The sequence below is a fragment of the Chroicocephalus ridibundus genome, chromosome 3, assembly GCF_963924245.1.
Source record: "Chroicocephalus ridibundus chromosome 3, bChrRid1.1, whole genome shotgun sequence".
In the NCBI taxonomy this organism is placed as follows: domain Eukaryota; kingdom Metazoa; phylum Chordata; class Aves; order Charadriiformes; family Laridae; genus Chroicocephalus; species Chroicocephalus ridibundus.
The window spans coordinates 100,037,922-100,055,810 of record NC_086286.1 but is presented as its reverse complement, the minus strand read 5'-3'; the positions used below and the strand labels follow the sequence as shown (position 1 = coordinate 100,055,810).

Genomic DNA, 17,889 nt, shown 5'->3' with positions numbered 1-17,889 from the left:
TCAATGTTTTTTCCATCCATTTCTTTATCTCATTATATTCTGCTTTCTTATATAATCTTTACTGTGAAGCAGGCTTTTCTACTGATATGTCCGTGAAGAAGCTCAGCTCTTTTTCATGAGTTTTATAGCTAATTTAGAGACCAATGAACAGTTTCAATCATCCATGAATTATTCTTTCCAAACTGCATGACAACAACATGACACAGCTTCTCAGAGGAGCTACATCATCAAGAACTGAATACAAAATAAGATTTTATTTCTCAATAGATGAAAGATAAAATAAATTACTCTCTCTTTTTTCCTACCTTCCAGCATGTTTTATAAAAATGGCTCTTCTCTATTGAATGAGAAAATTATCATAATTTTATAGAAATGTTAGAAAAGATTTCACCTAGGCAAGAGGATTTGAATACAAAATATGCAGGTGTCTGAAAAAAAATTAAGGTGAGCAATACCCACTGGAACTACCTATATAATAATCCTAAATATGACCTATCTAGAGTAGCATGTCTGTCTTCAAATTCAAACAGATTTGGATTTAAGGAAGGAATCACTGAGCAAAGTTGCATGAACTGAGGGATGCACTACTGCAAACTAGATAGCCCTAAAAACGTTTGACTTAAAAGAAAATCAAGTGAGAATGAGTGAAAGCACCACATTAAAAGGGAAGCAAGGTTATTTGGGAAGAAAAGATTTTGCACAATGCTGAAAGTAAGGACTAAACTCTTCTTGGATGTGTTGTAGAAGGAGAAGTCTGGCAGAGAGATCAAGCAGAGAATGCATTCTATTTACATTAGGTGTAAACTAATTGTTTTGGCAACATTTCACTATTACTAGAAAGAAAGTAGGCACTTCCAGTGGGTGGGAAGGATTACTATTTGAATACATCTCCTCTCACGGTCACAGGAGGGCTAGCTTACTACAGGCAGGGTCAGATGAGTTGGATCTCTCCTGAAAGGGGACACAATAGACCAGAAAGATAGTATGGAAGTGCCGTCTGAGCATTTTTATTTTGTATAGAATGAGGGAGAAAACAGAAAACCATAGAGTCACAGAGCAGGAAGAGATTTCAGCTATTGGTATGGAAGATAAAGGACTTAGCAGTTTTGGTTTGCTTTAAAGAGAAATAGCTGCTCTTAGAGCTTGTGAGGTAAAAAAAAAAATAGCAAGTTATATATAGCTCAGTTCAGAGGGAAAAGAAAAGAAATAGGTAGAAAATATGATGGTTTGTTCAACAGAAAGTAAGGGCAATCGAGAAGGTTTAGAAAGGAGCTGAGCTTCACCCTTGCTACGTTCAAGTTGTGTTCAAAATGTAGAAAAAGAAACGTTAGAAAAAAATTATTGAACTGCAGATAGGGCACAAGGAAGGAACATGAAGGAACAGTATGGCTCTAGGTTTTCACTTTAGGAGAGATGCAAGAACAGCACAGATTATGTAAAATACAAAACAGAGAAGAGTAGCAAGTAAAAAACACTGTCCTAAGAAATCCCCAAAGTAAGACATTGTTATTCTGCAGGAGGCAGCAAATAGGAAGTGCCTGGAGTAGGAACTTCTGTGCCTCTCCTGTGTCCACTTATATGTCCTGATTGTTCACTTACAGCTCCTGAAGGCTCTCCATTTCTATTTCCTCACCACTGACTAGATTTACCGAGCAGAATCAGTGGAGACAGGTGAGCACAGAAGACAGCAAAAGCAGAAGGGGAGTTCAAATTTTGTTAAAAGTGTGTGGGCAACATTTTAATTTCAATGGAGCAAAAAGCTTAGGCTATTTGTTTTGTTAAAGTCTTCTTTTCATACTTCTGCCCCTAAATACTAGGTATCATCCTTTGCCTTATCAGCAAAAGTAAGAGCTTTAAACAACTTATGAATGACAATGAGGTTATTAATTGTAATAGAAAAGAGAATTGCTTGTAGGACTGGTGAACTCCATTCTTAAGTATGAAATATAGTCTGTTAGCAGCTACTTGATATACTTTTCTTTAAAACAACAACTTGACAAAGGAACTTAGTGTTTGGGGTCAGCACCCACATAACAATTCATGTGATTCTTGGAGCATTCAAACTTTCTTTTTCTGTGCACTTGAAATTTCAACAGTCACTAGGTAACTACTGATGCCTGCAGCTATGGTTAAGACACATTTTCTTTCTTCAGAAATTTCTTTCTCCCTCCTACCGTTCCTGATCCCATGCTGGTCATACTTACATTGCCTCACTTGATGTGTACTCAAGAAGATGAGCCCTCTTGAGAGGACCTGCTCCTGGAGCTGCTCAGGTTTCTGGGGGGCCAGCTCTGCAGTCTACATGCAAAAAGATTTTAACAAACTTGTTTGTCCCCAGCTACAGACCAAGATGTGCAAAGGGAATTTGAAGCCTCAGGTGACAGCCAGTGTGTTGCCCACCTACAGCTACCTGGAGGTGCTGTTGTCTCATAAGGTCCAGAAGAGAGATTTCTCCTGAGCCTGTGTGGTGGCACCAGGCTCTTCAGGTCCCTCTGATCATATGCAGTGTGGGTGGCTGCTGAAGCCACCTGTAGTCCCTGACTCTGGCAACCCCCTGTGACAAAGAGAACCCCAACAGTGTGGTGTATCACGATCATTCTATGATAAGACCTGAATTCAGAGAGGTCAATTTACACTTACGTTATATGCTATATATACTATACATACAGTATATACATGCATTAATATGCGTGTATGTACATATTCTGAAGTGTTTTATAATGCTATATACACAAAATTTCATCTGATTTTTTTCTGTTTGGAAGCCTCTCTCTTGGTGTCCCAAGAATGCAGGCACTGAACAGCTTAAGAAACACTGGATTGTTAATGATTACATACCAGTTTGCAGAAGTGCACGTCATTATCATATATAGATACTTATGCACATAGAATTGATAAATTCATGTTAGTGTAGTCAGTATATTTGCCTAATTAGTTACATGTGTTAGTTTCTATCTTTCTGTGGTAACAAATTAGATTAAAAGAGCTTTAGCTTTAGCTTCAGCTCCAGCTCCAGTTTCACTGGCTGTTCGAGTACTATTTTTCATATTGACTAAAATATCTTACATGTTTGTCTCTTTTCTATTTTCTTTTTTCTCATGTCCAAGCATTTCTTTTACAAGAGACCTGGCAAGCAATGGACAAAATGCACATGCAGTAATATTTCCACAATTTCCAATCAGAATTTTGGAAAAAAGAATGGATTTGTTATTTTAGAGAGATGTTAACCATGTAACTAACATGACTGTATTTCCATCCTCTGCGTTACTGAATCACTAAAGCTCAGCTACAAGTCTTAGCCTTTCTACTGCTGACCTCTAGAGATTGTCCCTTAACTGTGTACTTTTAGAACAATAAGGTTTATTCCTGCTTTGGCCATGGCTTCCAAACGTGAATAGTGCTCAACATAGCAACTAAGTACATATACTGGGCACTGTTTATGTAACAATTACGTATGTAGGTATAGTCATACAATTTCAGTGCTCTCCTACTTTGTATTCCGTATTAAGGAAACAAAAAGAGGAAGAGAACAATTTACGTCTTTAATTGTATTTTTTAAATCAAATGTTTGGAAAAATTTTGGATCAAGATTTTTGATTTGAGCAAGTTCAAATATTTGAAAACTTGCAAAATACAAGAGGTTGTATTTCAGATCTGCTCATCGTCAAGATATGCTTAGATCCAAGACTTCTGTTCAGGCACTTTGGTAACTAAAATATTTAAGATAATATTTTAATCATAAAAATAAAATATTTAGGATTTTATCTTATCAAACGTAATAAATTATTACTGACAGCAATGAAATACTGTTTATGCAAAGGCTCATTAAGGACTGCAGAATGTTATCTAAAACTTTCTCTTCAGTTAGGTTACTGAATGTATTCGATGAAAATTAAATTTCAAACACATACATTTCTGATTAAGTAGAAACTCCTTCTGTGTGTTCCATTTACAGTGTGTGGAAACACACATTGAATCCTACAGTTTCTTTGGTCAAAGCCAAATGGAATTCAAACCTCATGGGATTACAAGACTTTTGGTTTCAGATTTGTTTCTGATGAGACAAAACTGCTTTCACCCGCCTCCCTTCATCGTTAGTTCTCATCTATAATTCTCTTACAGCCGTTGTTATTGCCAGTGATACAGAGTAGGATAACCCCAGGTAGCTTTAGGTATTTTAGAGTTAGGCAAATAATCTAAACTAATCATCATGGGACTTCTTCCCCATTGAGTGGAAAGAGATGCCCATGTCCGGAAGTCAATTTCTCATCAACCCCTAACACCTCTTTGAAGACAAAATGCCTGTCTTTCTCCACTGACTAGGTAATAAGGTTGGATTAACCACTTCACTTTAAGTGGCTAAAATTGGGTTGAAATCTCCCTGTGGAATCTACAATTAATCTCATCAGTTCCTTGTGCCTTGTAAATGGTCTTATGATAAAGAATAGTTATTCTTATATTTTAAAATGTATGTGCTGGTTTTGCAGGCAATGAGAAAACAGTAGTAATTTAAATTTGACAATGCATTTAGCTAGCCTTTCAGCAATGCGAAAACCAATGTAATCTGGAAAGGGGACAGCATCAAGTGTAGGCTGAGAAATAATCCTCTATCCTCTTTATTCTAATAGACAGGAATAGAGAGCGGTTTGAGCATGAAATATCTTTACAAAGCTCTATATTTCTCATGCAGGTCCCTGAGTTAGCACTGATAATGTTCATGGATGTCTTGTTCAGGCTTGTTCAAACTGGGTAACACAGTAAATCTACTAAGAAACCCTGCTGCAGCTAACAACATTTGATAGATTCAAATTGTCTGTTTTCAGAGTATGTATAGCAATATTTCTACCCATATGAAAGACTTTTAAAAAGCTGGATACCCTAATGTTGTGCTACAAATTTAATTGCTATCATTATATTTTATTATGGAGTTAATGATGGACAAGGTATTTTATCAATGAAGAGATAAGATTCTTATTTTTTGTATCGGTGAGATAAATCAGTCAGAGGGCAAGATACCTATCCTGAAAAGCTGATAATATGATCTGAGCCTCATGCTCCTGGAAATTTATTAATCTGATATCTATTCAACTGGCAAATTGTTATTTGTGTGTTTCCTGGAATAGACACAAAACAATTAACTTCTCAAGCCCATTACATTATCACAGCGAACAGTAGCTTTCAGTTTGGTGATCCAGCCAGCCCAGAAGTATAGCCTTTACAGTTTCAAAGAAACCACAGCCTGTTAGTAGCAATTAATTGGCCCTATAAACACTTCCAAAATGGACTTATTGAACAGCATGAAGATAAGTGGAAGTTCTCTGCCTCATTTGTTTTTCTTCCCCTATAGTTTATATTAGATGTTTTTGCATTCCAGTCCTCTCACAGGACGGATAATTGAAAACATCATCCCTACATGGGAGCAATTTCCACTGCTGGAAATGTTAACAAAAAGGAAATTTTAAGAAGCCCAGATGCCATCAGAGCTTTGCAGTGCCTAGCAGACCTTTGGGAAATGTTTCCTGAGCTCAATTTAAATGAGGAAATATTTAAGTTTTAGTGCAAAAGACATGACTATTGGTGCATGGTAGCTTTTACCAGGTAGCCGGGCTTCATAAATGCCTTAAAAAAAAAAAAAAAGCAGCATAGGTGTAAAATACAACTTCTGATCCATCCCAGTCACACAGAAACCACAGGTGTCCATTCTCTTGTGCACTAGCTCTGACTAAAGTTTGCAGCTTAACAAAACCCCACAAAACAACAGTAGCATTTTCTTTAACAGGACAGCAGGTGCTGTTTAAATATCCTTACCAGCATGGTCTGTGGAGGAGTCAAACTGAATCTCGGGAGCCGTGCCTTCCACATGCGTAGCAGCTGCTGGTAGTCTCAGAATAAGTTGATCCATGTCGCTTCCCGATGGTTGCTGCTGATCAGACCCGGCAGAGCTGAGGACCAGGAGGGGTTTGCTCCACTGCCCCACTCCCTCCTTGTGGAAGCTGCGGTACTTTCGATTCTCCTCTCCAAAGTGGGGACTAAAAGTCTCAAAGGGTCGGCCCTGCTTGTCCGCTGCTTTCTCCCAGGGCTTCGAATTTTTCTGAGAATAAGCGCCACCCGCCTTGCCTCTGTAATTGGGCCCATAATCAGGCAAAGGACCTTCACTCAGCAGGTTTTTCAACTCCTGCAAACTTCGTTTAGAAATGTCAGGTGCCCCTGTGAAGGCCTCTGCAGTACCGCTCCCTTGCGTGGTTACAGCACTGCCCAGGGAGCCTGTCTTTGCCACATGAAACTTGACAGCTTTGTCTTCCATCCCACCCCATTGCTGCTCTGCCTTCTCGCTGCCCTCTCCCCTGCGTGCTGCCCCAGCACACCCAGCTTTCCCTGAGCTCCTCGCAGCCTGCACGCCCGTGGGCTGCTCCGTTTTAGCTGGTAGATCTATTTCCTCGTGCATTTTTCCTATTGTTTTTGTCCCAGTGTCAACGTTTTCCTGGTTTTCTCCTGTTTGTCCAGACATGTCTTCTTTCATGTCACTGCTGGTATCGGAACTGTCATGACCCACTCCGTCCCTTTGTACTGGAGGAAAGCTAGTCAGGTTTTGAAGTGACTGGTCTGGTGGTGGTTCTGAGCAACTGGTGGTTCCTTGAAGGGGACAAGGATCTGGGATTTTTGAGGTGCGGAACAGCTCCATCTTCTCATTTTCTAAAGGAGGAACATACTTTGTAGGACCTTTGACTCCCTTTTTCTTTCTGAAACCACATATATTGTTGCCATCAACTTCATCATTGTCATTTTCAGATGTGTTCTGTAACCAGCAATAAAATATACAACCAAATAACATGCATGAATGAAACAGAACATGGTAATGGAGTACTACCACCAGCTGCATTTACCTTGTAGCACTTCCATTACATCTTGCTCATGGAGGTCTCTGCGGACACTCAAGTTCTGCTACTTTGATTTTTAAAATTCTCACAGAATTCTGTTTCTCATGCTTTAGAACAAAATTGGTGAAAATGCTTTCATAATATAGTTTTTAGACAGATTTAGTAGATTAAAATATAGGACATTGTACACCGTGTGACATCATTTGTCAAACACATGCCCTTTAAAAGCATTTGTATTTATAAAGGGAATGTATCACCCTGAAACATAGAACATTGGCAATTCTTATAAGTGTGGGAAGTGAAACCTGAAAATAAACAGCTTTTAAATTAATTTCAGGATCTAACTTGGCCAAATAACTGACCTTTCAGGGCAGTGATCAAAAGGACAAACCCATATTTGTATGCGTAAACAGGAAAGAAACAGAAAATGATGTTTACCTTTATATATGGCATTCATATGATTTATATTGTAGTGCTGGGAGCAGATTTTAAAATTAATGTGGAGATGGTGCAAAAAGGAGCTATAAAAATTAATCTGCTTGCATTATCCCAAAGAATATCAAGAAGTATCTGGATCATCAGCCCTCCTAAGTATCCTGATCCTACCACAAGTGTGATTAATCTGATGGTGGCAGGGAAAAGGACAGGAAATCAAAACTAGATACATTCAAATTAAAAAATCACAGAGATTTTAATACTGGGGGTGACTGATTATTTCACAAACTATCAAGGTAGGGATTGAATTCTCCATCTCACAATGTCTTAAAAAAGACTCCGTAATATGGTTTAACCAAAATATAAATCAATCTGTAGCTAATCACAAAATGCTACATTGCTTATGAATACCTACTCAAGCATGTATTTAAGACTCAGTGTCTCAACCAACAGTCCTTGATTTGCTTGAGTTGGGCTGGAATTAGCACCTGTAAAAACATTGTGAAATCAAGAGACATCCTCTGAAGGAGACCATTCTTTGCCTTTTCACTAAAGGAGTAATCTGCACTCCCCAATTATTGAATTTCCAGAAGGAGTAGGGATCTGCACAAAAGCAAAGTGAATGCCAGTCTGGATAATGTAAAAGAGATTCCTGTTGGCAGACGAAAGCACGTAGAAGAAAAGGCAGCAGCGTCTGATGTGCATATGGCAGGATACAGTTATATGGCCTCCATTAAGGTCATTAACGCCTCCCTTTTTCAATATTATTCTTCCTTATTTTCCCTATCTTCTCATTACGCTATTTTCCATCATTATCTAGTCAAAAAAGGCTTATAACTTCTCTCCTAACACAGAACTCACAGAAATATTTCCTTCCTTGCTCTGAATTTCTGCGACACGCTGTACTTACAGCTACTTTGTGAGCTCACCGGGGCACTACTGTTGGCGTGGACGGGAGCTGGCATCCAGCTCTATGGCCAGGACAAGCCACTCTGTGCCTGTAACTCCCATCCATGTATCTCAACAGTGACATGCTTCTGATCCCCACTTGCAATCAAACACAGCTACTGGCTCATTCACAACAGAAATCCTTGCTTACCCAGTTTTAGCACTCAGTTTTTAATGAATCTGTTTCTTCATCAAAAAGCTTTGGTTTACTCCCATAATACACCCTCTAATACCCCATTAAATAATTCTGGGTGTATTGCTGATACCTCTACACATTCACCTATACAGAATAGGCCTAATTCCTACAACTCCACATCATTATGGAATAGAAATGGAATGAAGGAACTTTCCTGAATGACGACACAGACAAAACCTGTTTATAATGGAGGATTATAATGAAGAATTTTAACACCTCCATTAGTAACTCAAGAAAGTGAAGGAAGCTGGGGGAGAAATAGTAGGGGTGGAGGAACCAGTGCCTGCCAAATGGGAAAACCCAAATAATTTTGAAATAAAGGGGGCATCAAATTAAATTCCTAGAAGTATAAAACCGTTTTTTGAGAGAAAGGAGAGAAAAGTTCCAGCTATGAATGCTACAGTCATAAAAGGATTGCATTTTTTAATGAATTTATGAAAAATATTTATTAAATATCTTTTGTTGCAGAGGCTGCCATCATTAAAATATCCTGGTTTCAACTTTATGAAGTTTTCAGAGTTCTTTTGCTTCCTTTGAATAACTTGAAACCGGTAACATAACACCATCTGCATTTCTGATGTATACTATATTGCCACTGCGCTCAAAGATAACCATTGAAAATTTTAATATTAGGCTAAGGTTTTGCCTGCCATTCCTATTGTAGATCTCTGAAAATGTTCAGTAAGATGACTGAAGGAAATCTGAGCACATCCTTTTTTATAACACCTGTATAAGTCAGACGAAGAGTAGTTCATGTATCAAAAGCAAAATTGTCAGAATGCTGCCTGTTCACATAATTAGCCATTCTAAATGGTTTAATGAACACAAGGTACCGTGCCCACGTTATAATCCTTAACTAAAAAAAAATTCCTTCTCAATAGAGATGAGCAGGATAAGGACCAACCACTTGCAAATTTGTTAATGGAAACATTCATTTCCAATAGAACTCTAATAACTAGTGTGTCTAAAGGAGTCTGCAAAGGGCTTATTTTCCATAAAGAAATTGAGACTATGGTACTGCATTTTGATCATAGACCTGAAAGAGATACTGTGCCTATTGTTTTTAAACAAAAACAGTGATCATTTTTACCTTCAAATAAACAAAACTCTTACATTTATACAGGGAACAACCTATGTATTACTTAAGATCCTCAGCACAAGGCACACTGTGACTTTGTGCAGGAGAATGGCTCTTCATTTCTAAATAAATTCATCAACTTTCATTTAGAAATCATTTGCAGTGTTTTCTGCAGTGAACTAAAGAATGCTAGATTTGTTGCAAGGTACAAATACAGCATCCCTCCCTCATACGCATGAGTTATGACAGAGCCTTACTGGCCTCGTAGTTTATGTGGTGTCTACCATCAGAAAAGGCCTCATACCTGGGCACAGAGTGGAGAACACCCAGGAAATAGGACTTATGAATTATATCTTTAACTTTTTATTACTAGCAAGTTTTTTTCTGCAGAAGACAGGGATGATTAAGTAAAATAGCAGCTTGAAAGAGTTACAGTGCAAGCGAGTTGGATACAGATTGTGACTTAATTTCATAGAACCATGTGTCCTGCTGTGCTGAAAGGAAAGCAAAACAGTCATGGAATTAATATGGCAAAATTTCCAATTATTTTTTATTTCATTGCTGAATGTTTCTGCATTTTTGTTGCTCTGTGGCAGCAGTAACAGGAGATACTAAAGCTACTTGAAAGCTATTTTAGCCAACATTTGTTTCAGCATAATTCAATTTTTGTTTGCTTGTTTTTAAATATGTACTGGCACCCTAAGTCAGAGTCTTGAAAGCTTTGAAATTTGCTTCACTTTCTTTGCAAATGAACACTTGGGTGGTGATTCAAACATTCATGCCAGAAGGATTAGGTCCAAAATATAGACAGCGTGGGCCACGTTATGCAACAAATTTAGATTTTTCTTTCTGAAGATGCATCTGATGTTAATTGTCATTGATAGGTATTGGTACTCCCCCAAGTTCTGATTTCCATCAGGACTTCTTGCCCCAGTGTTACAGCTGGTACTGATGCACCCCTCCCCTCTGCATTGGGGGTTTGTGCCTGGTAAGGTCTCAGCAGAGGTGGACGAGCACAAGTCCTACAATAGGCAGGAAGAGTTGGGGTGGATCAGACTTCATTTCCCATTATGGATAATCTCAGCTCAAATAACGGCTCTGCTTGTCTTCACTAGATGCCTACTGTGTCCCTTCAGGTACACAAGTGTCTGGATGTCTGTAACTATCAACAGAGCTTAAGGGCTACGCTTGTGCATTATGGCAGCATATTAGGGCACGGTGCAGGTAGGAAGAGGAGAGAAGAGAGGACAGTATCAGCAAGCAAATATTTCAGCCCTGTGCAGATGAAATTGCTTGCTCTACTTACCCCAATTACATGCCACTTCTGGCATGCCATCAGGCTTCTACAGCAGATAGACATTTTATATCTTGCGGTAACACAGAAAACATACATCTAAAGCAATTTTTCTTAATCAGTTTGTGATCACTTTTAGGCTTCATACAAGCTCTGCAGTGGAACACTAACTATATCATGAAATACAGCAATGCCAAAAGGCCGTTCATCTGTAAACCTGCAGATCCACAAGCTGAGAGCATTTGGAAATATAAAGCGTTGCCTTTGGGAGGAATAATAAGTGCTGAGATTTCTGTTGTGTAAAACACAGGTGAAAATCCAAGGAAATTCTTGAACTTTTGTCTTAAAGGGATTTTGTAGGTGACTGAAAATATATCTGCAATGTTCTATGAGGCAAATTCAGAGGCTGCGGAGGGGACCTTCTATTTTTCTCCTACTTCTTGTTGGCATCATGACCTCAGGCAAGACTGTTGGGTTTACAAACCTCCCTCAAAATTGTATTGACAAAAAGAGACAGGGAAATGGGAAAAAGAAACTCACACTACAGCATATGAAAGGGAAAAAAAGGGAGAAAAGGGGAGAAAGGGAGTTAGTTTCAAAGATACTCCGAGTAAATATAGGTGAATAGCTGCAGAAGGATTTCTATCCCAGAAAGAGGTGAAAGAGGCAAGGTGCTACTCCAGCAGGAGCTTTTGTTTATCTAATTAACCAAATAACCCAATGTTCCTTCTACTGGCTACCCAAAAAAAGTGATGCAAACACTCAGTAAAATACACTGGGGTCTTAGTCACATTCTCGTTTTTTCTTTTATTTCAGATGATTAACCAATTTTAGCCATTATTTTAACTGATTGTTAAGAGGTCAAATTGTGATGATCATTCTGAGTTATTGCTAAAGATTTTTCAAGGACAGAAGGTAAATTTTGCAAAGAACACCAACATGTCAAAATCTGGTATAACTAAGAATTAGAAAAACATGGGAAAATGAAACAGAAAAGTCAAAAATATGTAAGGATTGGTTGTCTGAATTTTTTATTTATGAAAAGTTAAACTGTTTCACTTAGGTTTGACTTTTTTTTCCCTATCGTATCAAGCAATGTTGAAAAACTGAAATGAAATGTTTCCAATCTAAAAAAGTCTAAAGATATCGTTCAAATGATGTTGACATGTGGTATTATTCACATTGTTTGAACTTTTTTCCAGTTTAATTTCAAAAGCAACACAGATTTTCAAAGTATTTCAGTTGCTATGAAACTGTGCTGAGAACTTTTTCTGTCCCACTGGGGCTGGTTACCCTTTATAGCTCCCCAGGTTGTTACTGTCAAATTTAGTTAATCTTTTTGTGTAGTAACAAATTCCAAAAAGCAGAAGCCAAGTCAACAGGAGACGCTGCTTTAGACCTTACAAAACAGTACCCGTGAAGCAACTATAACCATGTCCAAGTCCTATCCCTACCCCTTCCCTGACAGATGGAAAGCATTACCCAGCTGCTCCCCCAGTATCCAGGCAGCGAAGGAGCAGAGGATGCAGGAACAAATTATCTACTGCTGGGAATTAATGCAGCTTCACTGAAGTCACTGAAGCTACACAGATTTGTACCAGGAGGGAATCTGGCCATGGAGTCACACGGAGGACAACACAGAGGTTTCCAGGGAGTAGCTCCAAGCACAGAAAGGGGTTCTGGCTCTTGTGCAGAGTGCTAAAACAACGTGTGCTATGATAAACAGACACCGGTGGCTTGTAAACTATAGACATGAAGATCACAGCACATTGTCAAGATATTGCTGTGACTAATTTCTCCCTTGGTGACCTTGTTTGATGAAGTGGCTCTTTGAGAGTGATTTACTGCTAGAAAAACCTCCTACTGAAGGACCTGCAAGTGGCATAAATATTAGGTACATGTGATTATTTTGCAGTTAGAGAAGCTGAAGCACAAACTTGCCATAGGTCACAGAAAGACATGGTAATGTTAAGAACAGAAGCAAAGCCTCCTTCCTTCTTTGAAACTTTAAATATACTGAAGATTATTAACATCCTTCACGTGAAAAAGTAAGGAATGAGTTTAGTTCACAATATTGTGCTACTTATTTTCACATCTGACATCTGTCTTTATCTGCTACTCCCATCCAATGCCTTCATACTACACACACAATTATCAGATGAGCTCCTCAAGGTCATTGATTCTCTTGCTGCCTCAAAGCAGCAGAGTCGTCCTTGTGGCAAGGTTATTTCCAAACACTTTCCCTTGGACTATGCCACCTGCACCCCATAAAGAAAAACAAACTAAAGACAGAGTCTCAAAATGAATAAGCTGATCCTGCCTTCACAGTGATTTGGGACTACAAAAGTACACTGGTGGTGTCATCTCCAATTTGCAGCAGTGTAAATGAGATCTAAAAGAGGACCCATTTAACAGTTGACTAATCCTCAGGAAGACATTTGAGAGGAAGTGAACTTAATGATCTACAAGACTTTTATGTCTAATTTCTATGACTCATTTCATATACAAATATGGTCTAGGAGGCAGTCAGTGACTCAGAAGAGGTGCATCTCTGGCATATAAAGTATCTTTTTGTTCACCTTGATAAAAATGTCTAGTAGCCCCAGGAAGTCTGCCTGCACTGTTAGTTCCAAGCCACATTACATCTTTCTCAATATTTTTAATGAAACGCTTCAATTCCATGTTTTGACTATGAGATCTTCTGGACACTACTCAAAACAACATGTACATTTTTTCTTTTTTTTTTTTTTTTTTTTTTTTTTACTTTATTGAAAGTATATCTTACAAATTCAGGACCAGAACCTGTTTTAAAATGTACTCATATTGAAATTGGGGAGCTCCTCTTAGGTCGGTAGCCTGATTTAAGATGCCACTTTCTAATCCAGGTCAGACTCTGGTCCACAAATTTTAGTGCTTTTATTTACATTAATGCAGCCAAAGGCAATCTGTTTTCCCACATATATTAAGGGATCAGATTTTAGATGCCTATTTCTATTACTTTTGATAAAGTTATAACTTAAAGAAATTGGAAGTTAAAATTACTTAGGTTTTCTTCCTAAAGCAAATGGGTTTTTTTCAGCTTAAACAAGAAGCCTTTCTCTGACCTGCATTTGTTTCAGAATTAGACCATGCTCAACATAGATGCATGAAGAGTCTTGTACAAAATCCCCAATGGAAGTATTTGCTGACTTGAAATCTTGAAGTGGATTCAAAAAGTATTTTCTATCAGCATATCTGCTCTAAAATCACCCACAATCAGTCTTCTCTTACCTGCTGAGTAAGATCTTCCTTTTTGTTCATGTCCACTTCATTCTTGTTCAGGTCACCATTAGAAATGGTCTAGTAAAAATCTAGTAGAAAGACATCCCATATTTATAGGCATAGATACAATAAAGGATAGTTAAAACAGAATTGCTGTAAAGTTCTTTTCCCAGAAAGCCACGCAGATGACGAACCCTAAAGAGCAACCCCAACGTAACATGGTGAAGAGCACCGCTTTCTGGAACAGCGTTAGAGTAGTAAACTGACAAATGCACATTATTAGCTGCCTGCCTGCCTGGAAACAAAGACAACTGAGCGTAAAACTGTTTTGCTCAACTTTTCTCCTCACAAAAGGCTTTTGTCCTGTAACAAGCCATTTCTGTTCTGGAATAGAAGCTATTGTTAGGCTCCTTAGAGGTAAAACCTATATTGGGCACTATAACAACCGTATGTTATTGAGGTACACGGACTGGGATTCGAAAGGCTCAGCACACTGCAAGAACATCTAGTAATCGCCTGTTATTCCAGGGGCTTGCACATTGTTAATTAATATTGGTGGATCTGGTTGTATTAGAATTGGAGGGAGGGGTCTTTTTTGCATTAGATCTCTAAAAATATTTCAAAGATTAGATAGTTAACCTTGTCTTTCTTATGCTTTTTTATTTATCAGGTTTAACATGAATTCAAACTGGGTTTAACTGACATCTCATTCATTCAAGTTCCTTCAGCTGACATAACATTGCAGGATGACCATATTGTGTGTTGTTTACAGCAACCCTTCCTGACAACTGATCACCCAATAAACTCAAGTAAGCATGGTGTTAAGATTGGCATTCAGTCCTGTAAAAATGCAGATTTGGCATTTTTTTATATTTTCAATAAATAAAAAAAAATTAAAAATTTAGTTTGTTAAAATTACCCCATCAAAATAATGACTCTGGGTTAAGAGCTATAGTTCTAAGACATCACCAGTGAAATGCATAAATACAGGTGACCAAGTATCACGCTGAATCCAAAAATCCTTCCTTGTCTTGGAGGCACTGGAAGGAGAGAGCTCCTAACTTTGTGACTCCATCCTTTATCTGTAACTGCCCCTGTTCTGAACTGCCCCACTTGTCACAGAGCAGAACAAGCAATAACTCAAAGTTTATTAGTATTCAAGAAATAGGCTTACTTATAAGACTTGATACTTTGTCAAGCAGACATTAAAAAAATCAACACCCAGCACACTCCATAGGACTGGGCTCCTGCAAGACAGATAGGATGGAAGTCAGCATTTTGCTTGCAGAATACTTTTTCCAGAGAAGTTGCCCTCAGACTGTCACCATACAACAGTTAGCACAATTGCACAGATCCCTTTTCCAGGGAACTTTCAGGTGTCACAGGCCCATAGCTTGCCATTGCAGAGTTGCTTGTTGAGTCTGCGTTGTGATGAGCTGTGCCAAAGGGAGAACATTCTGAGCAGGACTACTCAGATCAACTAGTCTGAGAAGGAGAGGCCAGACAGAAACAGGTCTTCCGGCTTTCCATTTTTCACATTTTGAACACAAACATGAGCAACATCAGCTCATAGTTTGAAAAAGGCACACCTCAGGTTAAAAATTTCATTTGTCAGAGCAAGAAAAGCATTCTTCACAACAAGAGTGGTCAAACCCTGGCACAGGTTGCCCAGAGAGGCTGTTGGACCACTGTCCTTGGAGATATTTGGAACTTGACTGTACAAGGCCCTGAATAACCTGATACAACTTCAAAGTTGGCCCTGATTTAAGTGGTGGATCAAACCTGATGACTACCACAGATGCTATCCAGCCTAAATTATTGTACAGCTGACACATTTATACATATTTTTAAACTTCATTACATTTTTGCAAGTACAAAACATCTTTACCATACTTTGTATTCTGTTCTACTCTATTCTGCTAAACAGAACATAAAGACAAGAAAGAAAAACTTGTGCCTTAAAGAGTGTCGTTTTTGAGGCACCAGTCTTGCAAACACCATTAGTAATTAATAATCTTCTTGTTAGCACTGGAAAGATCAACTATTTCTATCTCAAATGCCTATTAGATCATCCTAAAAACAGTGTTGTTTTGTTTCATTTTGTTTTCTGGACAGAGTGAAATAGGAGAGGGAGAAGGTTCTCTGCCAACATGTGCCTGTGAGGCTGCTGGTTTCAGTAGAACTGTGCTGATCAGAGAAGCTGAGAATCTGATCCAGAAGCTGATGGAAGACCATTTCACATCTACAACAGTATACGGACTACTGCAAAGAGCACCATTTGTTCAGTAATACTCATCATCTTCCCACCTTTGGCAAATATGATAGATCAGGCCAAAACTACTGTATCTGCATAAGGAATATCCAGGTTTTTGTAAAGAAAATGGCTTTTATATATGGACTCATAAAGACATTTTCTGTCAGTAAGCTTTTGCAAAAACCTGCTTTCACATGGATATGGGAGTATTACTTCATAAAACAAACGGCTCCACGGTCTTTCACAAAAAAAAGCTCCAGAAGGCGGCATCCTATGAGGGAGAAGTATTCTGTTAGTATCCAATTGAGAGAAGGGAAGATAAAATAAACGGGACCGTGTTTATTTTACATTTATCGTCTAATTCTGCATGAGAGGCATTATAATTGGTTAACTCCAGATCCCTGGATAGGCCACCAAAGAAAGGGTGAAAGGGTATGGAGTAACGACTATGGCTTGATCAGGGACACAGCTGTGAGAAACATCTGTACCACCCCCATCCCACTGACCTCGCTCCCTGGCAGGTGGATGGGCTGGAGCAGACCTGCCTCTCAGGCCGTTCCTCTTTCAGCTGCTTGTCCCATCTTTCCTCCCCTCACCCTCTCCCACTCAATTACAGAAGCACTTTTTCCAGTCTTTAATCCCTCCAGATAGGAGTAGCAAAATTTTGTTCATCTTCCTCGCTAAGAAAGCCTTGAGATGGTTTCAATCTTAACATCAGCATAACTCTGTGCTAAAAATGTTTTTTTCCAGCTTATACTTGCTACAAAATCTCATTTAACATCGTTATTAGTAAACCCAGTTCCTCAAGGGTGTGTATCATGTAGTCCAATATTTTCATAGCTATATGTTTTTGGTAGCATCACTGGAAAGAGAGCTTCAGAATAGCAATAAGGGTGTTCTCTGGAGGAGAAGCAGAGATTTACACAAAATGATCCTTTTCTTTAGAACTTAGAACTGATATCATAAATTTGCACAATTATTTAATTTAAATATGCTCGGCTTCAACCACAGTTTATAAAATATTAATCTAAAAACCTAGACACTTTGGAAGTATAACTCAGACCAAACATCACAAAAGCGATCACTTAATACTTTAACTACAGATACTTTGTGTGCGCTGTCTATGATGAATAAGTGGCAATGAGAAAGTGCAAACTGCTCATTATCCCATTAGCGCTCTTCAGCAGCTAAAAAAGAGATACAGCTTCTCCGATGACAGCTAAAGTGGCAAATAGCTGCCGATTCAGGGGAGCTCTCTGCTGGCGAGCAGCCAGCAACCTTCATGCACACGACTTCACCATCATCGTGGCTTAGAACTATTTCTGATTCCAGCTACCGATGTCCAGGCGTTTTTCATGTATTTTCAAAAAAAGAGATGAAAATTATCACTGCTTGTACTCTCCTCCTATTCAAATGGGTTTTTCAGAAGGGGAAATGTTTATATGCTCTGAATTAACATCATCTTAAGTAGAAAGAATCAGGTCTCAGGGCATCCGCCAGGAAACTGTTTTTCTCCCTGCTAGTGTAGGTTATCTTCAGCTGTTA

General features: G+C 38.6%; 1 protein-coding gene across 2 annotated transcripts in view; it reads right to left on the bottom strand.

Moving 5' to 3' along the window:
• LGSN (lengsin, lens protein with glutamine synthetase domain) overlaps positions 1-17,889 on the bottom strand; it is a 43,873-nt gene that overhangs the window by 10,006 nt on the left and 15,978 nt on the right. Inside the window, exons 2-3 of one of the 2 annotated variants that reach the window (XM_063330272.1) lie at positions 14,100-14,179; positions 5,809-6,796 (exon numbers count right to left, since the gene is read on the bottom strand). In XM_063330272.1, coding sequence (XP_063186342.1) covers positions 5,809-6,796; positions 14,100-14,129 — 1,018 coding nt within the window. In that variant the 5' untranslated portion in view covers positions 14,130-14,179. Of the gene's footprint in view, positions 1-5,808; positions 6,881-14,099; positions 14,180-17,889 lie in introns of those variants that run through there. The other variant, XM_063330271.1, reaches the window with a different exon arrangement.